The sequence below is a fragment of the Aspergillus flavus genome, chromosome 7 (assembly GCF_009017415.1).
Source record: "Aspergillus flavus chromosome 7, complete sequence".
Taxonomy (NCBI): Eukaryota; Fungi; Ascomycota; class Eurotiomycetes; order Eurotiales; family Aspergillaceae; genus Aspergillus; species Aspergillus flavus.
In genome coordinates, this window is record NC_092404.1 from 3014627 (window position 1) to 3027500 (window position 12874).

At 57.3% G+C, this 12874-nt stretch overlaps 3 protein-coding genes across 3 annotated transcripts; 1 reads left to right on the plus strand and 2 right to left on the minus strand.

Annotated features, from left to right (window-relative positions):
• Positions 1-370: 370 nt before the first annotated feature.
• On the plus strand, positions 371-3603 carry F9C07_2281294 (uncharacterized protein; the record flags this gene model as incomplete). Its single annotated transcript, XM_071510494.1, has 4 exons — positions 371-522; positions 566-1560; positions 1619-2441; positions 2493-3603. Coding segments are annotated over 4 exons (3081 nt in total), but the record flags the coding sequence as incomplete, so codon positions are not given.
• Positions 3604-9411: 5808 nt separating this feature from the next.
• F9C07_13342 (uncharacterized protein) lies at positions 9412-9783 on the minus strand (the record flags this gene model as incomplete). The annotated part of the gene is made up of 1 exon (XM_041287329.1): positions 9412-9783. The coding sequence occupies one exon, from the start codon at positions 9781-9783 to the stop codon at positions 9412-9414; it is 372 nt and encodes a 123-aa protein (XP_041150712.1).
• Positions 9784-9930: 147 nt separating this feature from the next.
• F9C07_13341 (uncharacterized protein) lies at positions 9931-10260 on the minus strand (the record flags this gene model as incomplete). The annotated part of the gene is made up of 1 exon (XM_041295012.2): positions 9931-10260. One exon carries the CDS (start codon positions 10258-10260, stop codon positions 9931-9933), a length of 330 nt encoding a protein of 109 aa, XP_041150713.2.
• Positions 10261-12874: the final 2614 nt, after the last annotated feature.

Here is a 12874-nt window from a genome sequence, read left to right on the forward strand (position 1 = left end):
GTTGGGCGTGCTGTCTACAGCCAGTCATCTTGAGTCGGATTTACCGCCTTATACAATATCCATGTTTCGGACATTCAGTAATTCAACTTGAATATTTAATCTGTCTAGGTTCATTGGTTGACATGGCACCAGTGGAAGCGACTTTGTTTCTGACACGCATTAGTGCACTCATGCATTCTTTGGGTAATTCATCTTTACTGGATGATGCTGTGTTTTGTTTAAGGTCTCTGCGGCTGCGCATTTACCATACATGCAAGCTGACGTGGCACATGTCGTTGCGGCTGTCAGAGTTTGTCCAACACCCCGCCAATTCACCTCGAGGCTGACTACCATTCTCCTTTTCCTCATAACCTCTAGCACTTCCTCCAGTATGCTACAATGGAATCCAGCTATCCAGCTCCTCGAAAGTTTCTGGGCTCTTGATTTCGTTGGAGCTTGTTCAGCCCAACGAAGTTCACAAACAAACAAGCGCACATCGAGCGGAACCAACCGACCCGATAGAATACCGAAACCGTGTTCGTCCTGCTACTACCTCATTTCCTGACCAGACCCCATCAGCCTCTGCCAGCGAGATGTCTAATCCCAATGACTACAACGTCGGCTGGATCTGCGCCATAAGGTCAGAGTACGTTGCGGCGCAAGCCTTTCTCGACGAAGAGCATGACGGACCAGAATATGTGCACACGCACGACAGTAACGATTACACGTTGGGCAAAGTTGGGAAACACAATGTCGTCATCGCCGTTCTTCCCCATGGGGAGTACGGCATATCGTCTGCCACAGGCGTCGCAAAGGATATGCTACACAGCTTTCCCAACGTCAGAATCGGTCTGATGGTGGGCATCGGCGGTGGTGCGCCAAGTCCAAAGCATGATATCCGGCTTGGCGACATTGTGGTGGGTGCTTCTGGTAATGGAAAGAGTGCTGTATTGCAGTACGACTTTGGCAAAATAATCCAAGACCAGGAATTCCAAGAGTCTGGGTTCCTAAACCAGCCACCAACGGTTCTACGAACGGCGTTGAATGGGCTCATGGCTAGATATGAGCTTGACGGGCACCAGCTTGAAGAAAGCATCAACGGTATTTTCGAGAAGAAACCAAGATTGCGACAAAAGTACAAGCGGCCGGACCTAAGTAGTGACCGGCTGTATCGAGCCGAAGTCACCCATCCAGACAGCGAAGCAAGCTGTGCAGCAGTCTGTGGCAATGAACCATCGAACTTGATACCACGACGCGAACGGACTGAAGACGAGGATAATCCAGTAATTCACTACGGTCTGATTGCATCGGCGAACCAATTGATGAAGGACGCTCGGCTTCGGGATAGATTTGCCAAGGAAAAGGACGTTCTGTGTTTTGAAATGGAAGCGGCGGGGTTGATGAACCAATTTCCCTGTCTGGTGATTCGCGGTATCTGCGACTACTCAGACACACACAAGAACAGGGAGTGGCAAGGATATGCAGCGATGGCGGCGGCTGCGTTCGCAAAGGATCTTCTTTGTCGAATCCCCCCGAATATGGTCGAAGCAGAGAAGAGGATAAGCGAACAGCTCCATGATGGTTAGTCATTTTACAGTCTATGTAGCGGGATGGTAGCGAGTTCTAACAATACGTGAAGTTCTTCATGCTTTATCCACAACCGGAGCAAACGTTGCGCAGATGAAGTCCAAGTTGGACAGAGATGAAGATATCAAGATGCTCAACTGGCTTTCACAAATCGACTACGCTCTGCAACAGAAACACTTTATCCGAATACGACAACCAGGAACCGCCCAGTGGTTTCTAGACTCATCCGAGTACCAGGCTTGGTTGAAGACGGACAAGCAGATATTGTTCTGCCCGGGTATACCTGGAGCGGGGAAGACAATCATCACAGCGACAATTATCGATGATCTCTACACCAGATTTCGAGATGACACCAGTGTTGCCATCGCATACCTATATTGCGACTTCCGTAGGCAACACGAACAGAAATTGGAGGACTTACTCGCGAATCTGCTGAAACAGTTGACTCAGAGGTTATCTTCGATACCAGATGATGTGCGAGCCCTATATAAGCAGTATAAGGACCAGCCCAAACGACCATCCCTCGAAGAAATCTCAGCAGTCCTACATTCAGTCAATGCGTTGTATTCGAAAGTTTTCATTGTCATCGATGCGTTGGATGAATGCCAAGTAACCGACGGATGCCGCGCAAGACTTCTGGATGAGATCTTTAATCTTCGAGCAAGACAGAGAGCATATATCTGTTCGACGTCGAGATTCATCCGGGAAATCGAGAAGAAGTTCAAAGGATGCGTGTCATTAGAAATCCGTGCTAGAGATGCGGATGTGCAAGCATACCTTAATAGCCATATGACACGACTACCACAATTCGTCCGGAAGGACCTACATTTGCAGAATGATATCAAGGCTACAATATCCAAGGCTGTTGACGGAATGTATGTTTGATTCTCCTACTATAATAGAGACCATTTCTTACTTTTCTCCAGGTTTCTTCTTGCTTCGCTTCATATAGACTCCTTAGCTCAAGAGCCAACGGAAGGACATCTTGAACGAGCGTTGCAGAAATTGCCTAAAGGATTAGATGACACGTACGTGCAGGCAATGGAACGAATTGAAAGTCGTGGAGGAGGCTCTAAAGAACTGGCGAAGATGGTTTTGTCTTGGTTAACACACGCAAAGAGATTGATGTCTACAGCCGAACTTCAGCACGCGGTCGCAGTCGAGCCTGGACAGCGGGAACTAAATAAGAAGTTCATTCCTACCACTGAGATAATAGGGTCGCTCTGTTCAGGCTTGGTCACAATTGATACTCAGAGTGATGTCGTCAGACTGGTCCACTACACGACGCAAGAATACTTCGAGCGAACGCAGAAGCAATGGTTTCCAGATGCAGAGAACGATATTACCAAAATCTGTGTTACCTACCTCTCGTTCAACGTCTTTGAAAGCGGGTTCTGTCGGACACATAGCGAGTTGAAAGACCGGCTAGAGTCTAATAAACTCTTCAAATATGCAGCACAAAATTGGGGACACCATGCCCGCGTGTCGTCGATTCAAGGGGATCAGTGTATTTTGGATTTTCTTCAGAGCGAGGCTAAGGTTTCGGCCTGCGCCCAGGTCATGCTGGCACCTAGATTTTACTACCACCGCAGTTATGTAACCACTCAGATAACAGGTCTTCATGTCACGGCATACTTTGGACTTGAAAAGCCGGTAGCGGCCCTCCTCGAAGGACAGCACACTCTGAATCTCTGGGACGTTAGCGACCGCACACCGCTACACTACGCCGCGGAGAATGGACATCAGGAGGTAGTGAAGCTACTCCTCAGCAAGGGCGCTGATCCTAATAGCCTCAACAGTTGGACACCGCTACACTGCGCTACGATAAACAGGCATCACGAAATAGTAAAGCTACTCCTCAGCAAAGGCGCTGATCCCAACATTACAACTAGCGATCGCGATGACAGCCGGACACCACTACACTACGCTACGAAGAACGGGCATCACGAAATAGTGAAGCTACTCCTCAGCAAGGGCGCTGATCCCAACATTACAACCAGCGATCGCGATGACAGCCAGACACCACTACACTACGCTACGATAAACGGGCATCACGAAATAGTGAAGCTACTCCTCAGCAAGGGCGCTGATCCTAATAGCCTCAACAGTTGGACACCGCTACACTACGCCGCGAAGAACAGGCATCACGAAATAGTGAAGCTACTCCTCAGCAAGGGCGCTGATCCCAACGTTACGACCAGCGATGGCGATTACAGCCGGACACCACTACACTACGCTACGAAGAACGGGCATCACGAAATAGTGAAGCTACTCCTCAGCAAGGACGCTGATCCCAACGTTACGACCAGCGATCGTGATTACGGCCAGACACCACTACACTACGCTACGATAAACGGGCATCACGAAATAATGAAGCTACTCCTCAGCAAGGGCGCTGATCCCAACATTACAACCAGCGATCGCGATGACAGCCGGACACCGTTACACTACGCTACGAAGAACGGGCATCACGAAATAGTGAAGCTACTCCTCAGCAAGGGCGCTAATCCCAACATTACAACCAGCGATCGCGATGACAGCCGGACACCGTTACACTACGCCGCGGAGAATAGATATCTGGAGATAGTGAAGCTACTGTTTGACAAAGGCGCTGATCCCAACGTTACGACTAGCGATCACAATTACGGCCGGACACCGCTACACTGCGCCGCGGAGAATAGATGTCTGGAGATAGTGAATTTGCTGCTTGACAAAGGCGCTGATCCCAACGTTACGGCCAGCGATGACTTATACGGCCGAGCACCGCTACACTTCATCGTGATAAATAGGGACCAGGAGGTGGCCAAGCTGCTACTCGGCAAAGGCGCTGATCCCAATATTACGGACCGTCTCTACAGCCGGACACCGCTACACTACGCCGCGGAGAACAGACACCCGGAGATGGTAAACATGCTGGTTGACGAGGGTGCTGATCCTAACATTACGGACGGGCTCTACGGCCAGACTCCACTACACTCTGCGGTAGAGAATAAGGATAAGGAAACAGTGAAGCTGCTGCTTAACAAAGGCGCTGATCCTAACATTATGAACTCTCTTAACGGCCGGACATCGCTACACTACGCCGTGATGAATAGGCACCAGGAGGTGGTCAAGCTGCTACTCGACAAAGGCGCTGATCCTAACATTATGGACCGGTTCTACAGTCAGGCTCCACTACACTACGCCGCAGAGAATGGGTATTACGGGGTGGCACAGCTGCTGCTTGACAAAGGCGCTGATCCTAATAGCCTCAACAGTTGGACACCACTACACTACGCCGCGAAGAACGGGCATCAGGAAGTAGTAAAGCTGCTCCTCGACAAGGGTGCTGATCCCACCGTTACGGATAGCCACTACAGCCAGACACCACTAGAGTACGCATTGGAGAACTGGCACCAGGAAGTGGTCACGCTGCTACGCGACAAGGGCGCTGATCCCAACATTAAGACCAGCGGCGACGACAACTACAGCCGAACACTGCTACACTACGCCGCGGAGAACGGGTATCAGGAGGTTGGTGAGGCATTGAAACCCATAAGACAGTGATTGCCTATCTTCAATCAATCAATCAATCAATCAAGATTCTATTAACCTGTTCGAGCCTAACTATTGAACGTCTAGCTATGCAGGTGCTTCAAGGAGCCTAGAATCTGACCATAAAACGCCATATGCCCACAAAGGAAGTAATCGAAAGCTTTTATCACAACTAAAACCGCCTGCCACCTGACAGTCCCCCTGACCTATCTTCCCCAGCCCTTACCATCCTGCATTCTCTGGCTCCTTCTAGTGTTTCCTAGTAAGTAGGTGTAGGTGCGCGTACTGGGAGGGTTTGACCAAGTCCTCCCTGGTGTGACCGTTTACGCATCGTCTTCCACATCTGTCCCCCTTTTATAGTGACCAGTTTGCTCCACGTCTCTAAATTGACTGAGTAATCCTGTTTGGTGCATAAATTCGGCGATGTAGCGCATCGCCCGCGGGTGGGACATAATCCCGTTGTAGTCCATCTTCCTTCGTATCCCAGGATCTAGCTTATCCAGCATAGCCTTCCTAGGGTCGGTAAAAAGCGGACATTGAAGTAAAATATGCCGTGATGTCTGGGACCCCTGCCCGCAGTGGTATTGGTCTGAGTCAGACACCTTGATTTTAAAGAGAAAGTGTTTTAAACCGTTTCTCTGCGTCCGCATCTGAATGATAATTGACGCGTGCGGCTTGGGCAGGCCTTTATAGAGATCCAGTACTCTTTTATTCGGGATCTCGACCAGTTTGTGTGTTGTGCGGCCTGTTTTCTCTGCTTTCCATTCTCTAGTCCATCTATCCTTGATGCGGCGGCGTATCTGCCGTTTGGCCGCCGCGGCAAGACAGATAGCCTCCCCTGCTTTCTGGGTACCCTCGCGTGCGGCTTCGTCGGCTGCCTCGTTCCCTGGCACGCCGATATGTGCAGGGATCCAGCGGATCTGGACCCGGCCCTGCATGTTATATCTCCGTACAATATAGTAGATCTGGTCCAATATATATTGGCCCGACGGTCTCCGCGGGTTCTGAACCGCCTGGATCGCGGCCTCGCTGTCCACAAAGACCGTGGCCGGTCTGGTTTCCTTCCGCAATCTATGCAGGGCCATCCGGATCCCGGTCAGTTCCCCTGCGTAGACCGTTGACTCCTCTTCTGTCCCCAGCGTGCGGTTCCGTTTCCAGCCCTGCGAGAGGCAGACAGTGCTGGCTCCAATCCGGCCGTTCAGACCGCTCCCGTCTGTATATACTGCGATCCCTTCTCGCCTGGCGCAGTATTGTCTATGGTAGAATAGTGCGGCTTCGTGGCTGTCAATCACGGTTGTCATCGGTGGTTCCCACGGTGCCAGAATATATGGCTTGCGGGTTTCCCACTCCTTCTTGCCCAGGGGCCACAGGGGGCCCCCTTTCCGACTCAGTGCCTCCATCGGTGTCCAGCCGCTGCGCCGGCGTTCTTGTGCCGTGCGCGGCCTGAGGACCGACTCCGGGCAGGCCAGCTCTGGTCCCGTCCGGATTCTGACCGCCGTTTCTTCAATGACCTGCTGCAACTGGAGGTGTACCGGTAATATATATAATTCTACGTTAAGAGCCGCTGCGGAGGTGCCTCTAAAGGCCCCGCTGATCAGCAGCGCCGCCTGTTTCTGAATCTGAGTGAACTCCGCCAGCATCTTCTGGTTGATCGAGGCCACGATCTGGCCACCCTTAGGACTGTACCAGGCCGCGGCTGCGTAGAATAGCTGGGGAACGACCACCGCCTGATAGATCCGGCGCATGGCACGCAGAGGGGCCCCCCACGTGGATCCTGCGATCCCCTTGAGGGCCGCCAGCGTCCCGTGCGCCTTGGCCAGGGCCTTGGTTCGATGGATGGAGAACGACAGGGTCTTGTCCAACCATACCCCCAAGTACTTGGCCGTTTCTGTCGGCTTGATTACCGTGTCCGTAAAGATGATCTCCATCTGGTCGTGTCCCGCTGGTGGCAGTGGCACCTCCCATATCTGGTCCGGATGGTCCGGTGGGAGGCCCGGGGACTGGGGCGGCGTTTCCGTCTCCCGTGGGTTAGTAAAATGGATGAGCTCGAACTTGTCCGGTGCGAACTTGGACGCGTGACGGCATGCCCATCGGCCTGCTCGGGTCAGAGCCGCATTCAGTGTTTCGACGTTCTCCGCGAAGGTGTCGGACACGGCCAGGGTACACGCGTCGTCGATCCAGCCAAAGGCCGTGGTCGAGCCGCCCTGGGGCCGCCGGACATGGAGATCCTGGATCAGCGGGGTGTTGTAGATCAGATATAGAATCGGGGACAGCGGCGAGCCCTGTGGGATGCCTGTCGGTGTAGGAAACTCCGCGCTGAGCTCCCCTGCGAGCGAGATCCGGGTCGTTCTGCCAGTTAGAAAGGACTGCAGCCAGTCCGCGAAGTGGCCCAGCTTAAGCTGGTAGAGATTAAAGAGCAGCCGGGCGTGGGACACGTTGTCAAAGGCACCGGACACATCCAGTAGGATCATACTTACCTTCTTACCCTGTCCCCATGCACGATATATATTATCGATGATAAGCTGGATAACGTGGTCTGTCGAGATCCCCTTTCTGCCTCCAAGATGGGTTCGTGGGAGTAAATTGTGCTCCTCCAAGGCCCACGCAATCCGTGTTGCTATGATCGACTCGAGAATCTTACCAAAAGTATTGAGCAGGGCAACTGGTCGGTATGATTTTGGCTTGCGGTAGTCGCGCGGTCCGCCCTTGCGCAGGGCCACCGTGGTGGAGGTCTGGAAGTGCCTCGGATTGTGCCCTGTCTTGATACTCGCGTTGAACAGAGCCGTAGCCCGCTCTAGAAAGACCGGGACCTTGTACAGCTCGTGCCAGATCTTGTTCGGGACCGCGTCCGGCCCAGGGGCCTTGTCTGGCGGTGCTCGTCGGATGGCCTTGGCAACCTCCTCTTTCGTGACCTCTGGGAACTCGATCTGCGGCGGCTGGGTGCGTCTCTCGATATCGGATAGATCGGCCGGCGGTGGCTCGGGAAAGAACGATTCTCGCAGGACCTCGGCCTTGGCCTCGGTGGTGTCGGCCGGCCCGTGAGGTCCATTTAAGGTTGGGATCGTGTTGGCGGCCCGGCCCCCGCGGTTGCGGGCCCACTTGGCCACGCGCCAGATCCCGTGCGTGCCTTGGTCGATCGCCTCTGAGACCCAGCGGCGGAAGCCTCTCCGCAGGGAGCGGCTGATGATGCGGCCCTTTCGGTTGCGGGCCTTGACGTAGGCGGCCCAGTCTGAGGGTAGACGGTGACGCATATAGATCCTGCGGAGTTTCCTGGTTATTTTGACCGCACGTTTGCATTCCGGCGTGAAGTCTGGTTTGGCCCACTCGCTGGGACGGGCCCATGGGACCGCGTGTTGAATTGCACGCTGCACGACCTCCATCAGGAAGTCGGCCGCCGCGTCAATCGAGGCCGCCGAGGGATTCGTCCCCAGCGCGTCCCAGTGAGAATATATATCAAGATTGCTGGCCACGAATTCGCGCAGCTTGGCTGCATCCATAGCCTTCCACTGGCGTCGTTTCGGTGGTTGGTATGCGTGAGGCGCGAGGTCAAGAATTGTACGGATTGGTAGATGGTCGGAGTCCGTGTGGACCTTGGGGGCCACCTCGCAGGCGATGTATTGATCTGCGAGGCTCTGAGCCCCGAAGACAAGGTCAATCGTGGACCGGTGGTTGTTCTGGTCTCGGGTCACCGTTCCCGGCTCGAGCCACAGGTCCAGGAGCCTGGAGTCCGCGAACTCGAGCAGCTGGGGGGCCTTTCGGTCTGTCCGGGTCTGCCGGTCCCGGCTGGTGTCGTCGGTGTCGTCGTTCGTCGTCGTGGTCTCGCCGGCCGCGGCCGGGTCGTCGTGAGCGTCCCGTTCGGACCAGGCCGGGTGGTGGAGGTTGAAGTCGCCGAGCACGATGTGGTCCCCTCGTTCGGGCACCACATGGTCGAGTAGATCTACCGTGTCAGTACGTCCCGTGTCCCACGGCCCGGGGTTATATATATTGAAGATCCGCAGCCTCCTGCCGTGCACGTGGAGCTCGAGCTCCTGGCAGTCCGCGGAGTGTACGGTGTGTTTCCATGTCCTAGGGTTAATCTTGCGTGAAATGTAAAGGGCCACGCGGGCCCTTTGGCCGCCGGTGTCGTCGGCGGTGGGATACAGGAGTTGGTGGCTCCCGAATGCCGGGTGGTGTGTCGTGTCCGAGTACGGATTTCTCCAGGGTTCCTGGATGGCGATGATGTCGGCTTGCCGCACCTCGGGGTCGCGGAGGAACTGGGCCATCACGGTGTCCCTGGATCGGTTCACGTTGTACTGTAGTATCTGTAGCTGTCTATTCATCATCAGAGGTTGAGGCAGTGTTCCGTGTGACGTCAGATCGCGTGCGGCCGCGGAGGATGGCGACGGTGTCGGGGCCGGAGGAGTCCCTCGCCCGGCGGCGCTTCCTGGGGCTCAGCGATCTGGGTTGGGGGGCCGGCGTTGGGGCCCCGCGGAAAATATACGGGTTGCGTGCCTGGGCACGGTCGATTTGTTGTACGAGTCTGGCGCTGCGCCGGGTGCCTTCCGTGGCGGAGGACGGCGCCTCTTGGCTGATCCCGGAGATTGACAGGGTCGGGGGCATGGTCGGCAGGGTGGTCAGGGTCGATTCGGTCGTCTGGGTTTCGGCCTGCGGAGGGGTGTTCCCGGTGAACCTCAGTCCCTCCATGGCGGTGTCGTCCGGCGCATCTGTGGCGGCCGCTGACGTTCCCTCTGTTCCCTCGTCTGTCCCGGAGGCATCTCTGGCGCCCTCGAACGATCCCCCAGATCCCACTGTCCCTGTCTCGTGCGGCTTCCCGTTGGGGCCCTCGCGGAGTCATGGTTCGATTGATGGTGGCAGGGGGTCCTCGGTCCTGGCCGTGAGCTCATTGGTGTCTTTCCGGATGTCATTGACCGCGCGCTGGATCTCGTCCATCTGGACCTTCCAGGCGTCCCCCACGGGGTAGTGGGAGAGGGCCTCGGTCACCGCCAGGGTCGACTGGATGAACGTCATCATGCGCTTCGAGAGCCCCGAGCTGTGCTTCTCCAGCAAGCTGGCGGCCTCGCGGTTGAGGTCTAGGACGCGTCGTTGGAGGGGTCTCGCCGGGTCACCGGCCGCGTCGACTGCGCCCGCAGGGGCCGGGGGCAGCGACCGGGTCGGCGCCATCTCCTACCAGGTCGATGCTGGTATCAGGAGATAGCCCTCGTGCTTACGAGAAACTAGGCAAATTTTGAGCCGTTTCCGGCGTGGTTTCGTGGCGGAATTTCAAAAATTTGTTTCGCGAAAGAGTTGTTGTTCTGCCGCGACGCTACCATCTGCCGGATAATGGCTGAACGCCTCTAAGTCAGAATCCGTGCCGGAACGCGGCGATGTTGCCCCGCACGTCGTAGTTGGATACGAATAGGCCTCCGGGCCACGAACCTCAGCAGGCTGGCGACGGCTCCCCGGGAGAAGCCCCGGGGAGCTGGCTGGCGGATTGCAATGTCACCTCGCGCGGGGATGAATCCTCTGCATACGACTGAAGTGACCAAGCGGGTCGTGTAAGCGGTCAAGTAGCCTTGTTGCTACGAGTCGCTGAGCGTCAGCCCGACCTTGGCTAGATTTGTGTACCACACCTCCCACCAAGGGGTCCGGCAGCGCCGGGCGCTTGGAGGGGGGACCGCCTGGGACCGCAGGGTCTCGGTGGTGCCCAACTCCCTCACGGACAGGACACGCCAGTTGGCCCATCCGACATGGCGACGGCCACAGGGTGGGCCACGGCGCGCTCGACCGGCCCGGGCGGATCGCCAGTTGCCTTGCTGGCATGGGCGACGCGCAGGGGGTCGCGGTGCCCAGACTGTGCAGTGCTTGCTCGATGGGGACGCCAGTTGCCCACCCGACATGGGCGCCGGTGGGCCACGGCCCGCGGCTCCTCAGGAGCGACCAGTCGACGGTCTGACTTGGGCGAGCACGGTGAGCGGGGACGGGACGCGCGCCCGGCCACGGCTGCGGGCCCACCAGTTGTCTGCGATCCTGGGCGATGACGGCACGGCACGGTGGGCCACGGCGTCGAGGCTCAGCGATCAGGAGGCCAGTTGGCCCATCGGACATGGGGACGGCGGGACGCGGGACTGGCCCACTTTGTATGGCAGGACGGTGCCCCCCAGAATCGACTCCGGACACGGGAACGTTTGCACGGCATCTCGCCCACCCAGGGGGGTCGGCGGTACTGCAGGGGCGGAGGGCCAGCCGGCAGGGATACCAGTTGGGTGCAAAAGTTGACGGATTGGCGCTGCCGCGGGGGGGAGGTCCGGCGTTGGGCGCGGGGACTTGGGGGTTGCGGCGCCTCGCGTCAGGGGCCAGGTCCCTCAGGTAGACGCCTGCCTTGGCAAGAGCAGCGAGCCGGCCGTTCGACCTGGTGGGGGCGACGGCTGGGGCTCACCAGTCGACCGTTTGCCTTGGCGGAGGGGGACACGGTAGGCCGGCGTTTGCGGTGCTCGACCGACCGGCCAGTTGGCCAGTTGGCCATGGCACCTGGCGAGACCTAAGCGTAGCGGTCACGTCCCTGGATCTAGGGGGCCGCAGCGCCTGAGGGAGGGGCCAGGGTACCCAAGAGCCCCGCGGCAGCGGCGAAAACGGTAAAGTAGGGAAGCAATGGGACGGAGAGGGCACCGGGACAGGCACCTGGGCAGGTAGGCAGACTGTGGTACACATCCTCGCCGTGCAACCAGAGGACACCCAGACCAATATATATATCAGTATACAGGCACCGGTGCCACTCCACCAGCCACGGTCAGACGGCCCCGGATCACTCACCAAGGGCCCTAGCGGCCTTCGAGCGCCCCAGCAGAGCCCTCACCGGCGTCACAGCACGCCGAGGAGCCGGCGAAAACCGCGGGTCGGTGGGGTCGCCAGTTGGCCATGCGCCCTTTGCCGAATGGCGGACCTCCCATATCTGCGGCCAAGTGGGCGAAAGTGGGTGGCCCACTTTGTATGGGAAATCGACCGAGTGCACGGACCACCCCATACAAAACCGGTCCCCCCAGAATCGACTTCGGACACGCGAACGTTTGCCCAAACTCTCGCCCACCAAGCGATGTCGGTGGTACTATGTAGGAGGTAGGGTGATCAGAGCCAGCTGAGCTGGTCTGAGATCCCGCTCCCCCTCCTTACAACTTCCCTGCCAGGCAGGTCGTCTCGCTGTGCCTCGTCGCCAAAGGTACCCGCTCGTCGGGCCTCGCGTGAGGAAACGGGGACGCCCGCCCACCCCAGCCGCGCTTATACCCGCCGAGGCCGTGAAACGTCTCGGTGGTGCGGTCTGGGGTGACCGAAGCCCGGTGGCCGTTTGGTCGCCGGCACCGTTGGGGTCTGTGGATCGTTGGCCGCTGGCCATCATCGAAAAGCAGATTCCAGGGGGGAGCCGCCCTGCGGTAGCCGCCGTTCGTCGGCGTGTCCGCAGGGTCTGGTCCCCCCACCCGAGGGCCGTATGCCGCAGGCCTGTCTCCGCCCTTTGGGGTGGTCACGACGGGAACAACCTTGCGTGCGGACCGGATCCTGAGGGGTTCCAGTGGGGGCAATTGGATGGTCGCATGTGTGCCGCCGGTGCGCCGGTGGTGTCGCTGTGACCGGGCGCTCGTTCGCCCCGATCGGAGTAAACTCCTTGAAGCCAAACTTCTGCTCCTCCGGGGGCTGATGGGCACCGTGGGACGCCAGCGCTTCGCGCCGGCCCCTGCGGTGCCCGCCAGGAACAAGGTATCTGGTTGATTCTGCCAGTAGTCATATGCTTGTCTCAAAGATTAAG